The sequence below is a fragment of the Ascaphus truei genome, chromosome 7, assembly GCF_040206685.1.
Source record: "Ascaphus truei isolate aAscTru1 chromosome 7, aAscTru1.hap1, whole genome shotgun sequence".
NCBI lineage: Eukaryota > Metazoa > Chordata > Amphibia > Anura > Ascaphidae > Ascaphus > Ascaphus truei.
The window spans coordinates 55,702,889-55,730,829 of NC_134489.1; the positions used below are offsets into that span (position 1 = coordinate 55,702,889).

The 27,941-nt window shown below is 40.9% G+C and overlaps 1 protein-coding gene across 1 annotated transcript; it reads right to left on the reverse strand.

The window, feature by feature from the left end:
* Nucleotides 1-180: 180 nt before the first annotated feature.
* On the reverse strand, nt 181-27,933 carry LOC142498536 (carboxypeptidase O-like). Its single transcript, XM_075606761.1, has 11 exons — nt 27,773-27,933; nt 23,752-23,827; nt 21,893-22,017; nt 16,637-16,751; nt 13,263-13,364; nt 9,409-9,513; nt 7,575-7,685; nt 6,940-7,030; nt 5,924-6,126; nt 5,500-5,584; nt 181-555 (listed from the first exon to the last, which is right to left on the reverse strand). The coding sequence occupies exons 1-11, from the start codon at nt 27,853-27,855 to the stop codon at nt 284-286; spliced, it is 1,368 nt and encodes a 455-aa protein (XP_075462876.1). The 5' UTR covers nt 27,856-27,933; the 3' UTR covers nt 181-283.
* Between the last annotated feature and the right edge of the window lie 8 nt (nt 27,934-27,941).

Below are 27,941 nucleotides of genomic sequence, written 5' to 3' on the forward strand. Positions count from 1 at the left end.
TGTATACTGGGACGGATTGAGGAGAGATATTATTCATTTGAGGGACCTTTGCTTAAGGTGAAAAGTGGGCCAGCTAGGTAGCTGTGTACTAACCCTTGTCCCATATGCAGGTCACGTGCTCACAGGTGTGACATACCTGACATACTGTTATTGTCATATGGAAGAAATAATTACTATGGATTTCAATTTTCATGTTATTTATTTTAGTTAGAATGTGGCATAACATTGTATTCATAAATGTATATAATAACATTGGGTGCTTGAAAAGGTTGGTGTGTAGTAGTTAGTTAGTTAGTGGATTATAAATGCAAATAGCACATGAAAGAAACACAGTCAACCACAGGGACACAACAGTCACTGCACTATTTCCAAGGTAATTTTCATTGACATATTCGATCATGGATATCATAGCAGTCATTGTTTCTTCACAAGTAGGCTTTATCTGGTCAGCTGGGAGCTGAAATCCATAGGTGCCATTGTCTCTCAGTTCAAAGGTGTAAGTCAAGTTTATGCCCTGATCAGTAGCCCAGTCCATTGAGGATCCAGAATTGTCATCTACAAGTGAAAAGAAAATGGGATACGTACTATATGAGATGTTATTTTGCAAAATCAGTGAGGAATATATATAAGGTATCAAATAAATTTAGTTATTCTTAACACATTTCAGTTTATTGGATTTTTCACAGAAAATTTTAATTCAGACCTATTGCACAATCACAATGGGGTCACTTCAATTCAGTATCTTGCTAGATGTGTTATGTAACATGAGATACAATATAGCACAGCCCTGCTGGGTTTGCCAGGTGTCAGTATTGTGTTGCGCAATGCATCAGAGTGATCGTTTCTGCGAGTTATGGTGTAACTGAGGAATCCATACACAGACCTGATCTACAACAACCACAAAAGGTACTTTCTATTTCTTTATTAGCTTATAGAATTCCTCCATGCACACTTTTCTTGAAATGTTGCCTTTCTAACTATTACCCAGAATGCGCTAACTAATACATTCATATAGTACAAGAGATTATTAGGGTTACTACCCAATAAGGCAATTTCAAGCGCATTCATTTAAATATGCAATAAGGTACAATATCTTCTGCCGCCGGAAGGTCTTATGGAATGACCCTATATAAAGTATACCAACTATCAGGAGTTAAGGGTCCTTATTTATTTCTTCTACATTCACAATTAGACCACAATGGGACACAAAATTATGTATAATTACATAATGAGATTTTCTGTGCCAGGGAATCCTCAATGTTGCTTTTAAATGCCATGCAAAATTGGTTTACCTACTGGGAAACTATAATGGAGGTAAATAAAACTTTTCATGGGTAGCATTGCTTCACTACACCAAAGCTTTCCGACAAAGGGCAGCACTCAATAAATCTGATGGCTGGGATTACAGGGGATATGGATTTGTGTCTTTCTTTCTTGCAGGGGTTGGTGGTATGCTGGTCATCAACTGGGGGTAGAAAAAAGCATCTACTGGCTATATAATACGGGCCAATGTTGGTGGGGAACTACATGTAAATTCAGTCATAAGTGCTGCAATTGTGCATGGTGTCTCCTAGCTACAAAATGCTGCCATAGGTCAAAGGGTATGGGATCAAGGGGTGCATGAGTGGAGGTACTTTTGGTTTCTGGATTCCTGTTGAGGATAATCTGGCTAGGGATTATATGAAGAATCTAAAGTCTGCTGAATACCATAGTGAAATAGTGCGGGAGAAATTGGTTAAGGAGGTTGCGTTAGTCAGGATGATGGGTCATTTTCTCCACCACCATTGCACAACTTGAGAATTAGTCAGGGGGTGAGGTAAGGATTCTGCCTTCTGGTTACTGCTAATTAACTTCTCATGCTATTGGGTTGTTGTTTTGATAGTCAGTTCTTGTTCGACCTGTGCCTACCTATGGACTGCGCTATTCTTGGTTTAATTTTTAAGCTTTTAGTACATTTTTGGAATGGGTGGTTGTAGTAGGGTGGCATTCTAGGGACTGTCAGGGAAGAAGAACACTAGAATACCTGCTTCGCAAGAAGAGTATTTTATATTCCCACGATTGGGACAAAACCACCCTGTGGTACACTTTTTGTATTTTAACAAAGTAAACAAACAGCAGACTTATGCTAAGCAAAATCATAACGTTCATAAACATGAAAGCAGGGTGGCATTCCCTGCTGCTCTTCAGCTGAGCTCCTATAGCTCAGCCCCTCTGGGGCTTACCCTTACCCTTATCCAGCCTTATCCAGCCTTAACCTTATCCAGCCTTACCCGCTGGATGGCAGAAGTCATTTTAATACTAATATTGAGCTATTCACTGATGCCTCATGGTCAGTGGGATTTGAGGCATATTAAGAACATAAATTATGTTTACGTCAGTGGCCAGATTAATGGAAATTAGGCCATAATTAAGAACCTGGTCTTCTTGGAGTTTTTCTCGAATCTGGTTGCAATGAACTTGTTAGGGAAGCAGCTGTACAACTACCACATTGTGTACAGGTCAAAGAACATGAGAATAGTGGCAGCAGTAAATAATCTGTCTGCCTCCTTTCCTCCGGTAGTGCCCTTGCTTGGCCAATTTATTTGCGGTACCTCAATATATGAAAGGGCTAGTCACATTCCAGGGATAAAAGTTGATTTCAGTTGACCTTTCTCATTCGCAGTTGCCCTTATTCCAGATGCACCTGCTGTAGAGGCCATTGTTTTGGCATGTCCAGTTCCTGTAGAGCTATGGCCCAGGAAAGTAATGGAGCTGGTTAAAGTTTAGTTAGCTCCTACGACCTGGCAGGGCGTACTTTAGATCCTGGCAAGAATGGTACAGGGTGGGTGGCCGCAGAATTAGGTTGTCCCAGGTCAAGGGAAGTGTGCAGTGTCAATGCCCATCTTCAGTGATCTGTTTTTTAGCAAGTTTGTCTATCAGGTATAGGGCCTTTGGGCTTGGTGGCTCTGTTGGAGTAGTTAATTGTTAAAATAATTTTGTTGGGTTGGAAAGAGGTTGCGGCAGCAGGGGATGGTAGGCATGCAGCTACCATGGATATTCTTCAGAAATTTTTGGGAGTGTCAGCCTCAGTGTGTTTTTCACATTTTTAAGCTAGTCTGTTCAGTGCAGAATTTATATGGGCAGTTTTTGGTGCTTTAACGGTGGGTGAATTGGTTCTTGATTCAAAACTGGCCTCTTCATGGCCTTCTCTCGGGTGAAGCCATCATCATCAAACCAGATTGTGTTCATATTTGTATTAGGTCTCAAATGGATCTGGAGCATACAGGGGCTTGGATAAATATTGGGGTTTAAGAGATGTCTCCTATTGCCCTGTTTGGGTACTGCTTAGCTATGACATAGTTAAGCCCCAGGTGGTTGGGTGAGCAGGCACTATTTCATTCATAAAAACATTTCCCCTTTACCTTGTTACAAGTTCACATCTTACTTTAAGGCATGCTTGGTTACGCTGGGCATGGTTTCTTCTTTATACGGGATCTACTCATACAGAATGCAGCAATTGAAGCAGATAGACTATGTTTGGGGGAAAACATCATAAAGTGGATTGGTAGATGAGTCCAGCAGATTTGTGAGCTATGTTCATTTGCAGTGAGCACGTTAATTCATTTTCTATCTTGTTTTAAATGTTTTGTTTCATCCAGGCACGGCAGCTATGATGATTTTGGTCTGCAGAGACTCGCATATTGTGGACACATGCAAGAAAGAGAAAGTCCGGCCATATGGGACACACCTGGGTTTTGTGGCTCATGGCGCAAATGTTTTATGGTTAAATAAGCGGGGCATGTATTGGGTTCAGGTTTTGCCAGATATTTTAAGAAATAGTGCCAAGATTTCAAGGCTTGTGGTTCTTCTACTCCACTGAATCATTTGAGTTTCCACAAACTCTTGATTTAATTGCAGATATGAAGCGAGACATCCCATATCCCTGTTTTTGCTTTCAGGTACAGACTGTAACGAGAGCTCACCACAAACAGGATGGGACCGCAGGGCTGAGGTGGGGATATTAGAATACACCGACCAACAACCGCACAACCGTGTCCGGACTGCAGTCTTATTCGTGTAGCTGGGTCAGGGTAGGAGAGGTCAGGATAGTCGTAATACTCATCATTGTCTAGGATTGGAGAAGTCAGATTGTCATTGTTCTTAGCCGGGGTCCAGGAGTAGAGAGGTCAGAATTGTCGTGTGCGCAGCCGAGGTCCAGGAGGTAGAGGTCAGGATTAAAGCGGAAGTCAAAGGTACAAGATATCAAGCAGAATGCACAGAGCAACGGCAGGGCAGCAGGGTGCTTGAGGCAAGCACAAGTATATAAACACAAGTCTGTGCTCAGCCAATTTGCCTAGGGGCTGGCTGAGCATATAAAGCACAGAGAGACAATGGGAAGACTGCAGGCAGTGAGTCATCACACATAGAACTGTGTACTGATAGGCAGGGGCAGAGTGTATCCCAGCTGTGGAGTAATGAAAGCAGTTAGCATTAACCCCACGAGTGTTTCTGGTCATGCGATGCCGCCGTGTATTGGAGACAGGAGCGTCCTCCGTTGCGCCACGGGAGGAGGTGCGGGGGTGGAGCCTAGGTCTGGTGCCAGCAGTAGTACTGCGGTGCTCCTGCGCAGTGCACGCACGAGGGGCGTCATCCAATGCATCACGGGAGGCGGGACCGAGGTCCAATCCTCACATAGACATTGTTTGGTTTGACGTGGTTGCACATCAGTGCTGGAGGTGGGCCAGGGTTGTTAGATCAATTGAGCAGTGTAGGCGCAGGCTGAACAAGACCATGTCCCATTTTGTTAAAGATATTGGAGCTTTGGTAATCCGACATTTTGACTTGGAGGGTAAGGAATTTACCTTTCTGGTGTTGGAACAGACATCTTTAACATGGGTCTGCAGGATGAATTAGAGGAAATGGTGTCTGTTGTGGGGGGTAGAGGCTATCTTATAGGGTTTTACATAACCTTGCATTGGCAGGGTTGGTTCATTGGTGCCAAACTGGGTCCTGTGGCGTTCATGTTGTTGGGTTAGTAATTTTGGGGGATCATTTTATGCCCTTTGTTTCTTACTTTGAAACACAGTTGTCACAAAAGGAATCAAGTCAAGTTATTTGCTGTCTGGTCATCCGGTCAGCAACAGGGATCATAATTTATGATTGTCCGGGCTCTCGGCACAGCAACGAGCAGTCTGGTATAGGTTCAAGTTATGTTTATGGTTTAGGTAATAATAAACAAAACTGTGTCCATTTCACTCCAGCACTTTGCTGTGTGGTTATTGGTGTGTGTATGTTAGGGGTTAGGGAGGTACTGTGATTGGTGTATCCTTAGGTCATCTAGGTCATACATAAAGTCATTAAATATACATTACATATCCAAATGAGCATATATCCCAGGTATCTCAGCTGTGCTCCTTTTTGTTCACAGGTGTCTCTCCACATGTTGTCTAAAAATGTGTTTGGGGGGTATATACAGTATCAGTATACAGTATGTTATACTCTCTCTTGTTACCCACTTACACAATATGACAGATGCAGAGCCCACTCTGTACTGATTGTTATGTTTTTCCTTCATTTTAGCAACAGCCTTTTCTGCAACATCCGTCTGGGAAAAAATAAATAGCATTATTGCACATGATAGTCAACATAGTATTTTTTAAACAAACATTGATATTTGAATTCATGCACTATTAGACACACTTAGTCAGATACATTTATATGAAACAAACAATGGATATGGAAATACTTGTACAAATTAGTTGCATATCCTTTGGTTATCACAAAAACATGCAAAGTGTCCTTTATAGTAGGTTTGAGATCTACTGAGTTTGGACTTTCACATCGGCTGTGGCAATTTCTTAAGGCCACTGTAAGCGGTTTGCTACCAATTCTATTCCTATAACCCTGCATTACAAGGGATCATCAGTTACTGGGCTATACTTGCCATCTCTTTATGGTTTGTGGAAGGATTTTTTGTGTAACCATACGGAAGGAGGATCATCTCTCCATAGGAGTGAATGGTGAAGTAGCACAAAATGTCAGATTTTCTGTTTTCCACAAGATGGGCAACTGCTTGGGTCTCAGGTTCTGAAGCAGGTGTTGGGCCACAGAAGGTAATGCTGCTGCAGTGTTGAGAGGCACCAACAGCTTAACAAAAAAATATAAAGAAACATGAGATGCTGTGTTTATTTACATAATTTACTTTCCATTTGGGACATTTAGGGTCATATTTACTAAGCAGTGTTACTACATAAGACACCTTCCAGCATACCTTAGTAAATATGGTCCGTTATACTGTACCCCATTCACTTAAATGGGTAAATGCACTTGTTGTGTAGCACTTTAGTAAATATGCCCCTTAGTGTCAATTTGATTATTTTTACCCACAGTACTTGCTTAGTAGTTAACTAAGCTTAGTATGATAAATATAGTACAAGCACCAAAGTCATTAGGTTAGCTATATTCAGTGTACAATGTTTTTAACTTACAGTACAAGTGCATATAAGTGTGTTTCTATTTAAATATACTTGAATAGAAATGAAATTAGTATAAATATTATGAAATTATTATTATTATTATTATTATGCAATTCTGTTTATGTATAAATAATATGTATAAATATTGTGAAATTCTGTTTGTCTTATCTTGTATACAGGTTAAAAAGGAATAGATGGTAACAGCTAAGTGCCTTATGACTAACATAATTATTACTAATATAAAGCCTTAGTATAAGCAACTGTATCTTCAAGTACAACTGAACGCATACATTTGATAGGCATGCAAAGCAGAATAGGGGGTTATATGGTAATGCCTACTCTATGAGTAACACTTACTTGTCACTTGTTACTACTGTATTTAGCCTGCTTTCATGCTAGAGGCAGGAATTATCACACCTAACAAATTACTAACACTGTTTATATTAGACCATATTGCATGTTTTAATTTTGTTATTTAACTTACTGCACCAATGTGAGTTGAAGTTTCGGTTGAGATCCACTCCGTAACAGGTGCCATTATTATGTGGTGAGCGTGTTTTCCTCCAAAGACGCTCCTGTGTATTTGAAGGTGAAATACCAGGTTAATTTTGCAAATCACTGTAGATGTAGTGTAACATACATTGTTCATCCAATGATAAAGCTTAAGGTGTCTGGAAAGCTTGAGTACAACAGCAATGAAAACTCTCATGTTGGTCCATTAAAATGTATTACATGTAGCGCATAACCTTTTAAGAATCTTGATAATTTACTGCAAATATCTTTAGAGCATTTTGATACCAACTTCTGCAAATATTTTGCACAAAAAGGTTGGCAAATAGTGGTGAATTTCACAAACATTTGCATACAAAAAATAAAGGCATACAAATTCATAGAACTGCATTAAAATGTCCATCTTTGATCATAAGCCCAAATGTCACTAATTTTGCTGCAAACATAGAGTGAGCTATAGAATAGCTGAATTATGGGTGTCACTGACTTCTAATTAAAATTTATAAGTCTATTCTAGGACTTTTTTGAATTTTTGATTCACTGCTGTGAAACACAAATACAGTATCTGTATGTGCGATGTGTAATAATGCTCACTATATGCACCATTACCGTTGTCCAGGAGTAAATGTATCCATCAATATTGATCACTGGTACAATGTAGAAATCTACTTGGTTGAGGACATTGGTTAGCAAAGGATCATTCTTGTGTCTTGAAAGGATCTGGAAAATTAGATCAAACTATGAGAGACAACAAAACCTGACGCTACCCTTGTACATAAATTTACTTTGTGTTGATCTCAACTCCACAAGGAATCACCATTTCAGAACGAGGATCTGTCTTTGATATCCCATGGATGTGTGTCCCTAAAAAAATACCAACCTTTTATTAATTCAACTGTGATTAATAGTGTGACCATTCTTAAATATGAAAACAATGAAAATCCAATGTACTATACCGTACAGCTTAAAAATTAGGCAGAGATACCACAAAGATCTCTAAACACAAATACATTCATTACCCATGGAGACTGTGATGACAGATAAAAAAAGATATCTTCAAAAAAAGGTTGGACATCTTTTTAGAAAGGTATACAGGGATATACCAAATAAGTAAACATGAGAAGGATGTTGATCCAGGCAGAAATCTGATTATTATTTGAAGTCAGGAAGGAAATGTATTTTCCCCCTTATGAGACGGTATTGGATGATATTCACTGGTTTTTTATGTTAGCCTTCCTCTGGATCAATATACTGTACTGTAAATACAAATATAGGATAACGTTTCTGTCGTCTCAATTTAATATAGGTTGCACTTGATGGACATGTGTCTTTTTTCAACCTCATCTACTTTGTAACTTCATAACTATGTATAGCTGGGTCCCCCCTGGTCCCCCCTTTTGTCCCCTTACCTCCCGGCGCAGCCGCGAGTTGCAGCGGAGGCAGGGACAAGTGCTGGTGGTGTGCGGGGTAGAGCTGCGGCAGGTAGCAGGGCGACGGGGTCACCGGAGGTCTGCGGTGGCTCCCTTTGCTGGGCACCGACATATTGATCAGGCGCACGCATGCGCAGTATGAGGTGTGCATGCGCAAAAGGACTCTGTGTGCGGCGACCATTACAATGGGGATCACGCATGTGCAAAGCACCCTTAGAGCAGTGACCAATATAGAGACAGCTCTGCAGGGGAATTACAAGCCCTAGAAGTCACTGACATGTGACATGTGAGGCACAACAGCCAATAGGGCTGCTAGAATCCTCTACTCAGAAGAAGATACATTTCGTGCGCTGAGGCACGCTAGTCAGTCGGTGCTGGGACAAGGTCAGGGTAGGTTGTATGTGCAGGTGTCTGTGGCACCTGCACTAGGCCAGAGACCCCCCTATTAGGCCACAGCTGGGTCACGACACCCCTCAGATTGTGGCTGCTGCAAGGACAGGCCCATGAGATATGGACACTGCCCCTGTAGTATAAGAGTAGGGCACACAGCCAGGACATGGCTGCATACTGGCCCACGGTTGTCTGGGACCAGACCAGCTGATACCATCATAGACTCTCTTCAGTGTGGGGCCCTCCAGCTGGATTCTACTCAACTTGGAGGCGGACAAGTTGCTGACCACAACCATCGCTGAATCAGTGGATCCTGTCGGTTGCTGTGGCATTACCAGGTGTGGGATCACCCGGCAGGTACCTCACCTCATCAAGTGCACCAACTCTACACACTTTAGTTTGAAAACTATACATTTGATTGTGTCCAGAATGCTTTTTTTTTTTAAATATTTAAAAATTATTTTGTATATTTATATACATTTGCAAAGCACGACACAAATTACAGCAAATGTTCCAATTAAACGGAAATATTTTTCTTTATTTCAAATTTCTGTTTCAAGAATGTAGAAGTTTATAGTGTATTGTCAAGATATTAGGTATGAAATTATTTTATGTTAACATACCTCCTTTACAAACCATTGACAATAAGCCACAGCAATCCATTCCCGAGCATGAATTCCACAGTCCATAAAAATAATTTTCTTTGGCTTGTCTGATGGCCATCCAATCTGTAAAGATATTTAAACCACTGAGTAAAGTATTAGCAGTCATAGTATATAAAAATGTAATAATTAATAATGCAATTTTTTTTTTGCATCGGCAGAGCGTTGTACATAAAATGTTGCATTCAAAATAATTAACATTTTAGATAAAACTATAAAGGGGTACCCTTTAATCATGGTTACTGCCACAATAACAGTTAAGAACTACAGTTTACCCTGGAACAGGTGCAAGAACCCATACTGGCACTTGAAGGATGTGGCACTCTAAGGCTCACATTTACTAAGCAGTGCTTTGTCACAAGACGCACACAGAAATAAGCGCAAATGACTTCACGAATAAAAAGTGATAAATATATACATCTGAAATATACAACCCCAGTAGAAAGCTGTGCCAGTTGTAAAACTTTCCAAGGTTGTCTTAAAGGGATATACGAACATGGAACAGGGTGCAAATCGTCATGGGTTATGTGTGGGAAAAAACACAGAAAAAATACAAATAGTGTAAAAAATAAAAGAACAGTATCTCCAGAACTAATATATAGCTGATACACTCATTTATTTTTAACTTTATGAGAACGACCCTTTTCTGTGGGGCTGTACGGATGCAAATTCTTCCAGGTTCACCTCAAAAATAAGAGAGGAAAGTGCATAGTGCAAACCAATTTTACTAACAAAAAAAAGGGTAATACAGTTAAAATCTCACAAACAAATGTTATTATCAGGCATGTGGGACCCACACAAAATACTCAGAAAAAAAAGGGACCGTAGAGTGTCAGCTGAGCTTATTCCACCTGGTAGGTGACCTCTGCTGCCACCCTAGGGTGATCTACCAGAGGGGAGTAAGCCCAGCTGACACTCTACAGTCCCGTTTTGTGTTTGCACAGATCAGATGGATCTCTTGAGAGTTGCATCCACGCTACAGCAGACTAGCAGTACTGTTCCAGCAACTAGCAGATCTCTTCTGGATCCCTCCTGAGTGCCCTACTGCACATGCCCACATGTGTTTGTGATTTTTTAACTGTATGTAACCCTCCCTGCCCGGCTCCCTAGGGAGGTTATATCGGTGTAGTTGTTGATTGAACATCAGCATAGATTTACCTTGTCTCAGGGTGCTGGCTGTGGTCATCTGGGTGATGGAGAAGATGGGTGCCAGGAGTTTTAATAGTACAACTTCAATCTTTATTCATGTTCCCAGGCTTAGGAGCTCTGCATTCACATTTACAATACGATTAACATGGTTGTATCTTGTTTCATCCATTCTATTATTACTCTATACATAGTTGTTCCCTGGATGCCTTCTGTTAACACTCCTGGGATGGGCAAACACTTGTTTCTGATAGAAATACATGTACTGGACTTCCTTGTTTCACTTCCTTAGCATTATCCATGTGTAGCCAGGTATCCCCTGGACTACTAATTTCCCTGCCTAACACATAAGCCGTGGTACCAGCGCAGGCAGTGTAAGGGTTAAATCTATGCTCTGCTGCAGTAAACAGCTCCCTTGAGTGACAGGGGTGTGTGCCTAAGGCCTAGGTACTGCCCACACCAGGTCTATGACCTGGGACCCTCCCCTGGTAACAAAAAGGCTCTGCAGCTCCAAATTTAGTAGAGTGTTAGAAGTGTGGAGCCAGGGCTCTGTTTCACCTTCTATTTCCTCAGGGGAGTGGGAACATCTACCCCATCAGGGAGCATGGGAGACAAAGAGAGACTCTTGGGGCCTCAAGCTCCGGGGGTTGACTCCAGGGACACAGAGAAGAACGTGTATGATGTGTGCTGTTGATATGTTTTCAATAAAGACCCAAGGTATGTTTTTACTCCTGCTTGAGGCTCCAGTCTTTCAGGGGGGTGGGGTGGGGGGAAAGAGGTTTTCTGCAGGGAATGCACCTATCTCTGATAGGCCCTGTTGGAATGGAGGCGTTGCACTGAAGATAAGATCTACAGATCTTAAAGCCTGTCCTGTCTATCCCCACTAACATCAGTGGAAGCTCAGGCCCTTCTGTAAACCTGTAGGTGAGCACGACACCACCAGGTAGCAGTGAATCTCCTTTAGTGTGGGGGAACACCTGTTACACATGTGATCCTGCTATTTCGGCCTTGCTTCTGAGATCCTCTCCTGTTCTGTAGAGGTTATACTTACACTCCTTTCCAGACAGGTTACTGCTACTTTCTCAAGGGCTGTAAACTCTGTATATGAAGAAACGCTTGTAGGGCTGATTCCCTGACATCCTAGAGCCCTATGTATGCAGGTCTCTGTGGCATGTTTGCATTCCCTCTCTGGGACCTGCATATAGCTGTTGTCCATGTTACAGGGATCCTAACTGTAATAAAAAGGGGGCCTAATCTCTCTTTTACTGGGGGGGGGGGAATTTCTCTCAGCCGCTACTTTCCGAGGAGCCTACTCTCCTCTCCTTCTGGAGCCTGCCTTTCCAGAACATTCCTTCTGACTCTTACACCCCCAGCCATGTAGATCCACGTGGCATCACAGGGTGGAGACTATCATCCACTGCTTACTTTTAACTCCTTAGATTACATTAGTAACCAACACCAGGAAGGGAGGGGGGAGGGAGGGTTACATGGAATACCCCTTGTTTTGTTTATTTAGTAAAATTGGACTTTCCTATCTTATGTTTAAGGTGAACCTGGAAGAATTTGTATCCATACAGACCCACGGAGAAGGGTTGTTCTCATAGTGCAGAAAATACTGCGACACTTGTGAGTGTATCAACTATATATTAGTCCTGGAGATACTGTTACTTAACTTTATTGCACTATTTGTATTTTTACTGTGTTTATTCCTAAACATATCCCCGGGAGGATTTGCACCCTGTTCCATGTTCACTACGTTACAAGACACCTTCCAGTGCCAGAAGACACTTTACAGCGTATTCACTTGAATGGGTGGGAAAATTCCTTATGGCACAGCACTGCTTAGTAAATATTAACCAAAGCAACTTGCCCAAAGTCATAGAAAGAGCTGAAATTGGCAAAAAATGGAATTAGTCTACTTCAAAGACAGTTTTCTTACCACTAAGCCAGGGTGCTCAAAGACTAAACAGACCAGATTTTCATGTTGTTTCCCATCAACACATAACTAACCAATTAGGTTAGAATTTATTATTAGTAGTCGCTTATGTATGCATTACCCTTGACTGAACTTGAGCAGCACTACCATGAGCTATTCTTTAAAAAAAATAATGGACAACACTATTTTACAAATTTGAATAGAAACAGTATTATGGAGATTGACTACATAAATGGACATTTTGCCATAAACACCAACAAATTTCAAGCACACATCTCCTTGCAACAGGATAGAAAGGTACTTATTAGATAGATAATGATGATAGTATGTACTAATTTTATGTCTGTTACAACTACTTTTCTTCATTATTTTTTATGATTCAATTAAAAAAAAAACAGGGCTGCAGACAGATGTGCCTCCCCCACCTAACCACCCAGACCCATACCTCTTTCTCCCACCTGCAGGGAACCCCAGTTGGGGGATTGACGAGTGGGAGGGGGAGAGGGAGGCATTAAGAGGTAGAGAGGGATTAACTGGGGGCCCTGCTCCTTTAATTTGCCCTGGACCCCATGATTTCTGTTGGCATCCCTACATGTATCTATGAAGCTCCCATCAAATGTAAGAGACTTGACCACCCATTTCTTAAATTTGACAAGGAAGCACACAAATGGAAAAGTAAATGATTGATGCCTGGAACTAATGTCAGTTTAACACCATTATAGAGTAGACTCACTTTGAAATAATAAATAGGTCGCATTTCATATGTTGAGCCTAGATAATGCTGTGTCATCAGATCACTGTGTTTCTCTTTTATCAGCTCCATCCAGTGATAAATCTGTAAAAAAATGCCATACACCATCAGTAATGGTCTACCTGATCAATTGGTAATAAGACTAGAAACATTATATCCTCCATTATATCTAGACTAGGACCCTTTTCTGGACCATTTTCACCATTAACTAATACAGAGAAAATATTCATATTTGTCTACACTCAAACTTACCATTTCTTAGATAGTATAATATTGCAACCCTATTGCAATGCATAGCTCACCACAAACGAAGCGCGACCGCGATGCTGAGGTAGGGGATTGGATAACACCGACCCACAGCCACACGGGCGCGCCTAGGATGTAGAGTAGTCATTCAAGCCACGTCAGGGTTATAGATTGGAGAATGGTTAAGGTACTTGCCAAGTTCAGGAGTGGAGAGTTTCGGATCGTCGTAGTTCGTAGCCAGGTTCAGGATTGGAGAGTATCGGATAGTCGGGGGGACGTAGCCAGGTTCAGGATAGGAGAATGTCAGATCATTGAGTACTTAGCCAAGGTCAGGAATGGAGACTGGAGAATCGTCGTACAAGCGATCAGGAGTAGAGAAAAGCGGAGTCCAAGGAGCTAGCAGGGTTCAGGCAACAAGAGGTTAACAGTATACAAGGCAAGGCAAGGCAGGATACAGCAACAAGGATATGGCAAGGCACGGCATCACAATGGCTATGCTCAGAAATGACTGACTGCAGACTGAGGGTATATATAGGAGGAGCCTCCAAGAGCCAACCAGGGCGGAACCAGGAAGTGAGAGTCGATTTGCTGCTGGTGCACACAGGTGTGCCCTATGATGCAGCCTAATCAGGTTTGAGGGTGGAACTGCTCGAGCGCCATCCTGCGCACGTCACAGAGGCCAGGGGGCAGAGTTTAGAGCACGCATCACTCCCATGCCGATTCCTGGGACCAGAGGGGGCAGAGCCAGATGCGCGCCGACCTGCGCGCGTCACGGAGGTCAGAGTGTGGGGCCTGACTCGCGCATCAGCAGGGAAGGGAGGCTGGCCGAACGTCCACATCGTGTGACAGTGATGGGGACGTGGTCTGAATCCGCGGGCGGTTGTACAGAGTGCGCAAGGGTCGCGTGCGCGTACTGGGACCATGAAACCACGCATGCTGGGTATTCGACACGGAAGGCTTGTTGAGGTGAGGAGACGGTCTGCGACCGCAAGGATGGCGAATCCTCACAGTACCCCCCCCTTTAGGAGCAACCTCCGGGAGACTCCACGATGTTTTCTCTGGGAATTTAGCATGGAACATGCGAACTAGTTTGGCTGCGTGAACTCGGTGGCTCGGAAACCAGGACCTTTCCTCCAGGCCAAAACCTTTCCAATGAACCAGATAGTGTAGCGAACCTCTAGAGATCTTCGAGTCGAGGATAGATTGGATCTCGTATTTAGGTTGTCCTTGATCCATGAGGGGAGAGGTGGGAACCACCGGAACTGAAAAGGCATTCTGAACCACCAGTTTGAGCAGAGAGATGTGAAAAACAGAAGGAATCTTCATAGAAGGCGGAAGAACAAGACAATATGCCACGGGATTGATCCTTTCGGAAATCGCAAAGGGTCCAAGAAATCTCGGCGCGAACTTCATCGAGGGTACCTTCAGCCTGATGTTCTTAGATGACAACCAGACCTTGTCGCCAGGTTTAAGGTCCAGAGCAGGTCTGCGATGATGATCTGCCTGATAGTTTTGCCTATTGACCGCCTGCCTGATGTTGACCTGAATCTTTATCCATAGATCCTGTAAGTCCTTAATTCTGTCATCCGCCGCTGAGACCCCTGATGAGGGTAGAACAAGAGGAAGAGTTGAAGGATTGAAGCCGTAGTTCACGAAGAACGGTGACTCCAGAGTAAAACTGCTACGTGCATTATTGTGGGCGAATTCTGCCCAAGGTAAGAGTTCTGCCCAGTCATCTTGAGAATCCGAAGTAAACCACCGAAGATACTGTTCCAAGGACTGGTTGGTCCTCTCTGTTTGACCATTGGTCTATGGGTGGTATCCTGATGAGAAATGGAGGGTGATACCTAGCTGAAGGCAAAACGAGCGCCAGAAATGAGAAATGAATTGGGATCCTCTATCTGAAACTATCTCCAAGGGTACACCGTGTAGCCGGAAGATCTCCCTGATAAAGATGTCGGCTAATCTGGGAGAGTTGGGCAGACCCTTGAGTGGTATGAAGTGGGCCTGCTTTGAAAAACGGTCTACTACTACGAGAATGGTGTCCATCCCCTTGGAAGTAGGCAAGTCTACAATGAAATCCATCGACAGATGTGTCCATGGCCGATCCGGAACAGGTAGAGGTTGAAGGAGACCTGGGGGTTTTAGTCTTGGCACACATAGGGCACGCAGTCCTTTTGCATACCTGGCCACCAAAAGGTACGAGAGATGAGGTCCAAGGTCCTCTTGGTGCTGGGATGGCCTGCAGATTTGGATGAATGACTCCATTCCAGAACCTTCTTACAGTGTGATGGTGAAGTAAAGAGACAGTCCTGTGGAGGCGAGATGCCAGAAGGGATGTGGCTTTATTGACGGACAATTTCCTTGAGTGCTCCAATTGAAGTGGCCGAGAGAATACATTTGGGCGGTAAAATGTGTTTTTGATGAGCGTCAGCTTTAATATTCTTGGATCCAGGAAGGTATTAAATTATGAAATTAAACCTAGAGAAGAGCAGTGATCTTCTGGCTTGACGGGCTCCAAGGCGGCATGCACCTTCAATATAAAGCAAGTTCTTATGATCTGTGAGGATGGTTATCGGATCTTCCGTGCCCTCAAGCAGATGTCTCCATTCTTCGAGAGCTAGCTTCATGGCCAGAAGTTCCCGGTTCCTGACGTCGTAGTTGCATTGGGCCGGAGAATTTTTTTTCGAAAAAAATGCACAAGGATGCAGTCTGGACAGGGAATTCTTCCTTTGGGACAGAACGGCGCCTACACCCATGTCAGAGGTGTCGACCTCAAGGGTAAAAGGAAGCTTGGGATCAGGGTGAATTAGAATGGGGGCAGATACAAAAGCTCTTTTGAGACGATCAAAAGGACGGAAACTATGGCAGACAGTGACCACCTGGCTGCTGTCTGAAGAGCTGGGGGGGCCACAGCACTGCCCCACTACAACCTATGGTTCCCCCCTAACCTAGGAGCCCTAGGTACATTCCTAGTGCGCCTAGTGGGTAATCTGGCACTGTGCACGACCGCACATACTCCCATGTTTTTGACAAAGCTATTGGCTGGGCGGAACTGATTCTCTCTTTTTATATGTCCCTATTTCTTAATTCCCTGATCAATTTCTTACCTCATCCATTGTGTGATACTTGGTATAGTCATAGTCTTCCAGAGATGTTTTCTGCATTTTGTGCTCACTCACAGAGCTGCTGTCTATCACTTTCTGTACATCATAAATCAGGACACTGGAAAGAGAAACATTAATTGCAAGGCATTTGCTATTAATGTATTTTAACATATCCTTTAGAAACCGTGTAATCGTATTATTGTGTTCACCCTCAATGCTTTAATTTATAATTTCCCATCTATAAAAACTGTGCCATATTTATCAAAGGAAAAAGTTCAATTGGTATCAATAGTATTGTTTTATTGGATACAACTTTTCAGTGTTTTTGCCCCAGAATTGCCAACTTTTTGCCTTGATACATAGTCCCCTGAGCTCTGAAAAATATTGCAGTGATGTTAACATATCATTGTCGACCGAGCCTACTGCCCAGGAAACACAAATATTGCCCATACTTTGAATGCTAGATAAAGTCATTAAAATGAGTATAACAAGTTGAAATATGGACAAAGCCACACATGGTCTGTACGCAAGAGATGTGCCAACCTTTTCCATTTTGCTCCATACATTTTCTGCAATTTATATAAAATAAGGCCAAAACTTATATTTTAGAATGGTAGATTTTAATAAACTGATGAGTAATCTACAAGGAATAAATTACAATGTTGTTTTTTGCAGGGAAAATGTGGAGGGTAAATGGGCAGTATTTAAAACATTGTTAGAAAAGCACACTTATCAGTGTATATTCTTGGGTAATAAATATAAAAGAAACACGTCTAACCAATGTGGCTAAATAAATAGGTAGGGGAGGAAATTGAAAATGAAAAAAGGATTGAAATTGAAAGTTAGATCAACCCTAAAAAGTTCTTTAAGTACCAAAAAGATTAGAAAATAAAATATAGGACTGATTCAGTGTGAAATGGGGCAGGAAAATTATTGGAGATAAGGAAAAATGCAAATGTATGAAACAAATTCTTGCCTCTGTATTGACCAGAGAGGAATCAATTGCAAAAATAGTGCCACAGGAGGAAGCCACAACCTCTATATTAACAAACAATTGGTTAACTGAGGAAGAAGTGCATAGGCGGCTTGATAAACTGAAAGTAAATAAAGCACCTGGCTCCGATGGCATGCACCAAATAGTTCTCAAGGAGCTAAGTTAAGTAATAGCCAAACCATTACATTTAATATTCAAGGACTCAATTTCTAAAGGCTCAGTACCACAATACCTGCTGTCCGGCCTTCCTGCCTCTCACCTGTCTCCCCTACAATCTATCCTTAATGCAGCTGCCAGAATCACTCTACTCTTTCCTAGATCTGTCTCAGCATCTCCCCTCCTGAAATCCCTCTCCTGGCTTCCAATCAAATCCAGCATATCTCACTCCATTCTTCTCCTCACTTTTAAAGCTGTACACTCTTCTGCCCCTCCTTACATCTCAGCCCTAATTTCTCGCTATGCACCACCCCGACTCTTGCGTTCTGCTCAAGGATGTCTTCTTTCCACCCCCTTTTTATCTAAAGCCCTCTCCCGCCTTAAACCTTTTTCACTGACTGCCCCACACCTCTGGAATGCCCTTCCCCTCCGTACCCGACTAGCACCCTCTCTATCCACCTTTAAGACCCACCTTAAGACACACTTGCTTAAAGAAGCATACGAATAGCACTGTGAACATTCTGAACACATGATACATAAAGCTTGGCCCCCTGCAGACGCACTTACCAGAACTTCCTCCTCCTGTCTCTGTACGTTATCCCTACCTACCAATTAGATTGTAAGCTACTCGTGGCAGGGACTCCTCTTCCTTAATGTTATGTTTGTCTAAAGCACTTATTCCCATGATCTGTTATTTATATTATCTGTTATTTATTCAATTACCACATGTATTACTACTGTGAAGCGCTATGTACATTAATGGCGCTATATAAATAAAGACATACAATACAATACAATAAAGCAGACGTGGTGCCTATATTTAAAAAGGGAGCTAGATCACAACCGGGGGGTTACAGACCTGTAAGTCTGACAACAATAGTGAAGAAGCTACCTGAAGGTTTAGTACGGAATAATATTCAGGAATACCTAATGGGTAACACAATTATTAGTAATAGTCAGCGTGGATTTATGAAGGATAGGTTGTGCCAAACTAACGTTATTAGTTTCTTTGAGGAGGTAAATAGGAATTTAGACTAGGGCAATGGAGTTCATGTAGTCTACTTAGATTTCGCAATGGCTTTTTGTACTGTGCCACACAAGAAGTTAGTGTACAAAATAAAGTAAATTGGGCTCGGTACAAATATTTGCACCTGATTTACTGGTTGGAGGATAGACAACAGAGAGTTATCATAAATGGAACCTTTCCAGGTTGGTCTAAAGATGTGAATGGAGTACCTCTTGGATCAGTACTGGAACCCCTGCTTATTAATTTGTTTATTAATGACCTTGAGGTTGGCATAGAGGGCAAAGTCTCCATCTTTGCTAATGACACTAAATTGTGTAAGGTAGTAAAATCAACACAGGATGTTGTTTATCTACAGAAGAACTTGGATAGACTGGAAAATTGGGCAGGTAAATGGCAAATGAGGTTTAATACAAGTAAATGTAATTTATGCATGTGAGAAACAAAATTATACAGGTGACTTACTAATTAAACGGGGAAAGATTAGGTGAATGCTTGATGGAGATGGATTTAAGAGTGCTTGTAGATAGCAGACTTAGCAATAATGCCCAATGTCATGCAGTAACTGAAAGGGTTAATAAGATCTTATCTTGCATTAAAAGGAGAATAGATGGAAGGGAAGTAAGTATAATTATGCCTCTTTATAAAGCATTACTCAGATCACACCTTAAATATGGAGTACAGTTTTGGGCACAACTTCATAAAAAATACATTATGGAAGTAGAAAAAGAGCAGATAAGAGCCACCAAATTAATAAAGGGGATGGAAAATTTGACTTTTGAGGAGAGGCCAGCTAATTTAGATTTTTTTTTACATTAGAAAAGAGGCATCTAAGAGGGGATATGATAACTATATACAAATATATTTGGGGACAATACAAGTAGGTTTCAAAATAACTATTCCTCCCAAGGACAGTACAAAGGACTCGGGGTCATCCCTTAAGGTTGGAGAAAAGGATATTTCACCAGCAACAAAGGAAAGGGTTCTTTACAGTAAGGGCAGTTATAATGTGGAATTCATTACCCATGGAAACTGTGATGGCAGATACAATAAATATCTTCAGGAAAAAGTGTGCCATCTTTTAAGAAAGGAAAAGTATACAGGGATATACCAATTAAGTAACATGGGAAAGATGTTGATCCAGGGAGAAATCTGGTTGCCATTATTTGGAATCGAGAAGGAATTACATGTTCCCTTTATGAGACAGCATTAGACGATGTTTTACTGTTTTTTTTTTTGTCTTCTTCTTGATCAAAAAACGGTAAATACAAATATAGGATAAGTATCTGTCGTCTAAATTTAGCATATGAATGAACGTGATGGACATATGTATTTTTTCAACCTCATCTACTATGTAACTATGTAACTATACAAACGGGTGAATCATCTGATTAACCCTCCAGGCGCTCAGAATATAGCATAGTCCTGCTGGTGAAAGATAAAGTAAATCTTCTAGACCCAGGCTATACACAACCTTAGTGTAATATGAAGGAACATATAATCATTCCCCCCAACCGGCTCGCGAGCACTATGAGGAAAGGGGAGGAAAAAGATGAAGACGGGAAAGGGAAAAATAAGTAAAAACATGACAAAAAGGTGACAAAAAAGAAACTGAAATAACCAAAATTAATCATAAAGAAAATGTTTAAGTTCCCATTCCACATTGAGACCACAAGGTTGTAAACTGTTCAGAGAGAAAACCCATGACATCTCTTTCTTATTTAAACGGTTAAGTCTATCTCCACCTCTAGGGTGGATAGGGATATGTTCAACCCCACAGTAAGAGAAGTTCTTTAATCCCCCTTGTGGACATAATGAAAAGTGTTTTGAGACTGGATGTGATAAATCACGTTTGTTAATAAGTCTCACATGTTCAGAGATTCTGACATATAAAGATCTTATTGTTCTGCCTACATACCTTTGTTTGCAACCACAGGTGATAACATACACTACATGTGTAGTTTGACAATTAATAAATGTATTGATCCGCTGTTTGCAATTAGGGAACAATGTGTGAATTCTTTTTGTAGGTGAAGCATACTTGCAGTAATTACAAATGGATGTCTTGTGATGCAAGCGAATTACTCTTTTGACAAAGGCCTTCCAGGCCGAAACGCGTCAAGAGGACTCGCTTGCACCTTGTGCAAATAAAGCTTATTTTTATCCCACATCAGCCTTCATCTATTTTTGTGCTGTGCGACGCATCTTTCTCTCCTTGAGAAGTTCCTTCACATAACTATGTAACTATGTAACTGAATGTTTAAGGGAGGGCGACTTAAATATTGTATTTCCTGGGTTTAAAAAATGTAGAATTCGCTCAAATTATCCACAATTTTTGCCTACTTTTTCAAAAGAATCATTGCAATTTTTGTAAAAGTTGCTCTCTAAGTAAAATATACAGTACATGGTTGCCCTCTTCTGGCAAAATGTTTTTTGTGTGTGCTGCGGATATGCATTATCTACCAAATTGGGGAATATGCATCACGATTTTGCTCAACTTTAAACTTCAAAAATCACTAACACATTGTTAGTTGATGCAATACTAGAAATTACTGAATAGGTTACGTGAATTCATAAATTGATTGCTTTCAAGAAAAGCCTTTAATGTACACAACCCTGCAGTACCTATTGGGCCCTGATGAAGGTCATGGGAGGACTGAAATGTTGCCTGTACCAACAATGATTTTAAGATCTCTGTAATTAACCCCTAAAAACTAAACTACATCCATGGAGTGAGTACCTGTCCCCTTGCTACTTCTGTATATTACTTACTGTTGTTGGTGAGTTCTGCAGATGCTGTGTAGCAGCCTGTATTTTAACTCGTTGACGATTCTGTATTACTACTTTTATTTTAAAGTGTACTGTATATTATCCCTCTTTATGTTTTCAACACAGTACAACATGCAAGTTATAGATTTTAGTGCAAACTGTTGGGGATTTCATACAGAATGGCTCAGATTAAAGAGGGGATTAGGATATACAGTGTGCAATATGCAAAGCAAAAAGGCTCAAGAAAAGCCACTGATCCACTAATGTTCATACGAGCACGAGTTGCAATGGTTATATTATAAATTAATGAACATACTCAAAAGGCATTGTATTTTGGAGAAGGGTTTCTTTCATCTGCCGCACATGGGAAAATGGGATCCGGACGTGCACTTCTCTTCCTGAAATGATTTCCTCAACCATATCTGGCTTCCACAGATCAAGCTGATTGAGAAATAACAATATATCAATAATATTGTTTTTGTAAATATACAGAATTATGTCTCTCATAGGAACAAGGCTATATGTCACTTTCCAGTGTTGCAGGCACACAGCCATGTTATCCACAATTACATGTCTTTTTATTGTACAGTATGTCAGTCTGTTTGTTGTTAAAATGCAGTAATATTCACTAACATAAACAGAAATGCCCAGCGCAACATCCAAAGTGACACAACATATAGTACAATACTTCAGTGCTAATCTGCTCATGAGTAAGGGTCATTTAGTTAAACCCTTTGGCCAAAGCGTTATAAGCCTGCAGCCAACATCAAGGCATGACCGAATTGCAGGTCCTACCACTACTTGGTAATAATCTCATGTACCTCTTTTTTTTCTGGAGGGAGAAGGATGATACTGGGTCTGTCATATATAGTAACATGATAAAAAGTGCTAATTGGAAAGTGGGGTGATATTAAGCCCTGCGAGGAGAGGCCACACCTCCAAACAACAACAGTTGCAATAACCCAGCAAGCTCAAGAACCCCAAAACCCACCCTCACATCATATATAAAGCATATATATTTGTGTCAAAAAGCAGTGCTATTGAGCGTGGCCAAATGTACAGACAAAAACTGAAATACCCAGCGCAACATCCAAAGTGACACAACGTATAGAACAATACTTCAGTGCTAATCTGCACACGATTAAGGGTCATTTAGTTAAACCCTTTGGCCAAAGCGTTATAAACCTGCAGCCAACATTAAGGCATGACCAATTTTCATTTCCTAACACTACCTGGAAACATTCTCATGTACCTCTTTTTTTTTGCTGGAGGGAGAAAGGCCATACATAGAGTAATACTGTATTCACTGTTATGTGACAAAGCAAAGTTATTAAACATGTCATATTGGTGTTTTTATTATTGTTGTTGCTTGAGCTCCACCATTCTAATAGCACTCTCAGCCATATTAATTAAGCAGTGGACAGTTGTAAAGCACTTTTTGGCTCATTCATTTGATATGATGGTAAAACTACTTTAACTCCCAGGGCCAGATCCACAAATGAATGGGAGAAAAGTTTAACACCCTTTGGTGGATGTGGGCCAGATTACAGATTATGTTAATTATGTTGATGAGGCTTGTTCTTTGTAGACTACCTTCCAGTTGGACATCACACAATCCTCTGATACTAATCATGCCATCCTTCAGTTCACTGGCTGACAATCAAAAGTCATTGCCCATTTCAATTGCCTATGGTCTTTTTGTGCTGTTACACACGTCACATACTACCTCTCAGATTACATATTTTCCTTCTTACTGAGGGGATATTTAGTGAATTAGTGTTGATGAAGTTCATACCACCAGGTTCCAGCATTAAATAGGTTGAATGACACCGATTAACATTTAGAGAGTTGGGAGGTCTGTTTTTTAAATAAGTGTGTTGAGTGAATCCCAAATTAGGTAACTTCTATTTTCTTCTGTCGAAAACCCTTTTATAACTACTTTCTCGCTGAGATCCTTGAACATATGGGCCTATTTTTCATCGTATCACATTTCCTCCCACTATTATCTGATTGTAGCCCTTGGAGGGCAAGAAAATCCCACATAAGGAACCAAAGAGTCAGATAATACCCTTCTATACTGCCCCTTTACCCAATCATGTTCACTTCTATGCACTGTCACAGTGTAACTTTTTAAAACAATAACAAACTAAAAATACAACTTATTTTCCTACTCACCATCCATTTATTACTTAATTCTTGCAGATATTGAGCATGTTTTGATGATTGCGGGAGGATTTTTAGAACTTGATCGCTGTATTAATGACAATTAAACATTTTCAGGCCAAGGATATTGTATGGAAACACAAATTAGACCAGTCAATGCAGTGACATTTTTATGGAAATTAATATTACTGAGTGAGATGCTCTCCTTCTATGAAAAAGCTAACCCTCACGCACAATAAATACATTAGAAATCAAACATAATGGAAACATATAGGGCCATGTTTACTAAGCTGTGCTATTCCATAAGATACCTGGAAAACACCAGTTCACCCATCCACTTGAATGGGCCATGACTTGTCTTCTGGGGCAAAAGGTGCCTTGTGGAATAGCACCGCTTAGTTAATATGGCCCATAATATCTCCCCTTTCCTTTGTTCTCATTCCCATTGCTTTCTATATAGTTTGAACTTTAATTTGAAGACTACAGTATGCTCAATTTAGATTATTTGCAAGGACTCCAGATTTATAATGTGCAGATAATGGTCTCAATAAACAAGCGTTTGTTGCCAGTTATAAGTACTTTTATGATGCAATAAAGAAAGAAAGATAGCAAGTACATTTATTAGTGGTTGTGAAATATTAGCATATTGTTGGAAGCATTTATATAAAGTAATGTATATGATACTTTCGAGACATTTTTAATAATATAATTATATTTTGTCAAAGAGCTGCAGGAACAGCCGCAAGTAGCAAGGACTCAACGCGCGTCTGAAGTCTTTGGTGCTTGCGGCTGTTCCTGCAGTTGTATCCGGGTCTTGTTGAGCCGTCACGTGGGACGCAACCATCGCGAGAGGAGGAGAACCCGGAAGTTCTGTGACGCGACCACTGGAGGAGACGCCAGCGCAACGGACCCTCCGTGAGAGCTGTCTACATCACGGTACTCTCTCCTCTTCACTCCCGGGCAACTCTGCGCCGCACCTTATGCTGCTAATGCCTGTACATGGGGCTGTCCTGTGAGTTTCCCCTGCCTACACCATTTGTATCCTGTTCATTATGAATGCATCTTGCTGATCTTACCTTCACGGTCTTATTGCTTTTTGTTGTTATCTCCATTTTTTGCTGGTCATTTTTAATTATTTTTTTCTTTTCTCTTTATTTGATTGTGTGTTGTGCATTCGTTTGCCCTTGATACCTATTGGTATCTTTCCTGCTCTACCCTTGAGATTGGGTTACTATTGTGTTTTTTTTGTGTGATTTCTTACACTTTTTCACTGCATTTGTCATCCCAGCCATTCTGTTTTGAGAAGTTCTGTGCTTACAGGGTTGCACTATATATCTTTCTGTTTCATTCGTTATGTACCCATCGGTGACCTGCGCTCCCTGATTTCCACTAACCATAACAACAATATGCAAATGCGAACTACAGATAATAAGTGAATGCAGGAAGGGGAGGAAGGGTAGTGAGGGAAGGGGGGGGATGTGATATCACTATAAAGGTGAGGGTAGGGTAAGGAAACCCCTGACGGGGAAGGATGTTAGTGTAGGAAGAAGCAGGGGGCAACACTTCGGTGTTGTGTACCCCTTCTACAGGCCCATTCCCCATAGCCTCCACAAAGTGGGACTACGATACTTCCCGACTCTCTCACAACTTAATCCGCCTTGTCTAAAATGAACAAAGGGTCAAACACTTATGAAAACAAATGAATGCAAACAGTATAACATACAATTGAGTATGTCATCTAGCATGTATGTATGTAACGTAATGCAGTGATCACCTGACACACCCTTACCAAAAATTGGACTTGAGAACAAAAACACTCTAATGTATAATATGCAAAAAATCAATGTGGTTCTTGTGATTTGTCTCTGCAGAAAGTCCTATGGTGTGGCAATACGCACTGGGAACAAGTCTAAAGGACTCAATAGACTACAGTTAGGAAAAATCAATTTGAAAGACCTCAATCTACTGTATATTGATAAAGAAAAACCTGTGGTCTGAGAGTTAATCCTGCGCAGTTCTGCTCCAACAGCCGCCCCCGTCGGTGGTTTCCATACCCTACCCTCACCTATTATAGTGATATCACATCCCCCCCTTCCCTCACTACCCCTCCTCCCCTTCCTGCATTCACTTATTATCTGTAGTTCGCATTTGCATATTGTTGTTATATGTTATTTTTGTCCGATAATACACAAGAGCATTTTTAAGCATCAATTACTTTCTTGTATTCATTTGGAGAGCGGGGAACACCTGGTGTGTTCTGTAATGACTATGGCCCATATTCACTAAAGGGTGTTAAGCTTTAGCACACCTTTCTTCCCATTCACCCTTCAGTGAATCCGGGCCACGGTAAGGTTTTTAAACTACCCTTGATAGGAAAAAAAATGCTTAATAATTCGAACCAAAATAGTCTCTTGGTCTTTAGAAGGTGATGTATCACATATATACTAGGATAAAACTAGGGATATCAAGGTGTACCACGTCAGTGTTACAAGCACTTCAGTATAACATTCTTGATGTATCATTTACATCACTCATACAAGAAGCCAATGTTAGTGTTATCCGCACAATCAGTATTTTGTGCCTGCAAGGCACGCCATATTCTACAGTCCAGTTCAATAGGAGATTAATAGACAGGCGATGAAAGGAACTGAAGGACATTAACAACAACAAATATAAATAAACCCAATATAAAATCCCATACACATGATCAAATACTGATTCATAAGGTGAAGTGGTCCATGGTCAAACATCTTACAATTTAAAAAGGAACAAGGGTGGTGAAAAGATGCAGTGTGAAAGGAAGAGGGAATGGTCAAGCAATGCTGTGGCTGCTCTCTGTGGCCTAGTCAATATTATGAGAAGTTGGGTAGCATACAGCTAATGGTTGGAGTTGTGTGAAACTTTGCATGAGGTCGCGAACGAGATAAAATGTTGCTTTTTTGAGTAGTGAAAAATGCAGCAGCTGGGTCAGAGTTCACAAGCAATTCGCCAAGCATTAAATGAAGGTGCATTGCAATTTAGTTTAATATGCTAATTTGTGAAATTTTCTAAAACCCGCTAGATTTGCTTAATGTCGAGTCTATAAATAGGGCACGCATACCATGTTATGCTCACTGGCTATATTTCTCGTACTGGTTTGGTAACATCATCAGCCCTTTGAGGTTTGGTGAAACATTTTACAGGGAATCAAATTTTATATAAAAAAAGCTTAAAATGGTGTGAATGTATTTTGGACTGGTCACACTTCTCTAATAATGATGCAGCCTTTCAGCAGTGAATAGTAGATACCGTACAACAGTTGGAAAAGGATGTTAGAGGACATCAGGAAATCATATTTAAAGATATGAATAGTAGATGTTTCCTGGTTGTTTAATAGTTATTTTATTATGCTATGTAAAAACAAGAATGAACATAATTAGTAATGAAAAATGATTATTAAATATCCAGCAGTTTCATTAAAAATTGTCATGGAGATCATTAGCTATAACATAAAGGTTGGAAGTTAAAATCAAACAGTTGTAAGTCAAGCATTGTCCAGAATGTATCTTTCATTTCAGTTTAATGTAGATTTAATGGAAAAAAAAATAGAGAATATAATTTAAAAATGCCTTCTGACTTGTGCATTTTTCTATCAGCTGACCATGTACTGTAAATAACTGGCAACTAATCCTCTAATAAGATTTAGACAACCTCAGCTGATGTACTCCAGTTATCATAGCTTCTTCGTAGAGAAATCAGATTGCAAGAAGTCTAAATGGTATTAAATGCTAATGCTGCATAAATACTGTAATGACATCCGATTGCTGACTATCACTCCATTAGCCTTTCACACAGTATCTCTGTGTGTGTAATTGTAATTTTATCTCATCATCATGCAGTTTCTCTATAATCGAAGTTCAGTAGAAATGTCAACACTGCTACTACAAAGCCAGAGGATCATGCATTTTAGGAGCAAATAAGTCTCTCTTATGGCTGTTAATTTTGTGGTAAAACACAAAACAAATGGAAAGGGATACACAATGTTCACACTCACCCATTGTATTGCACCTTCAAACAGGACCCCTCACATATTAGGATTCCTAGCAGGCAAATACTCCAGTTTAAAAGCGTAATCATGTTTCACTGAATCTTGTTGTCCTATGGAATATGATGGCACTTCACACTGGATTTTAGTGAACCAAACTATTCAGGTTATACAGTAC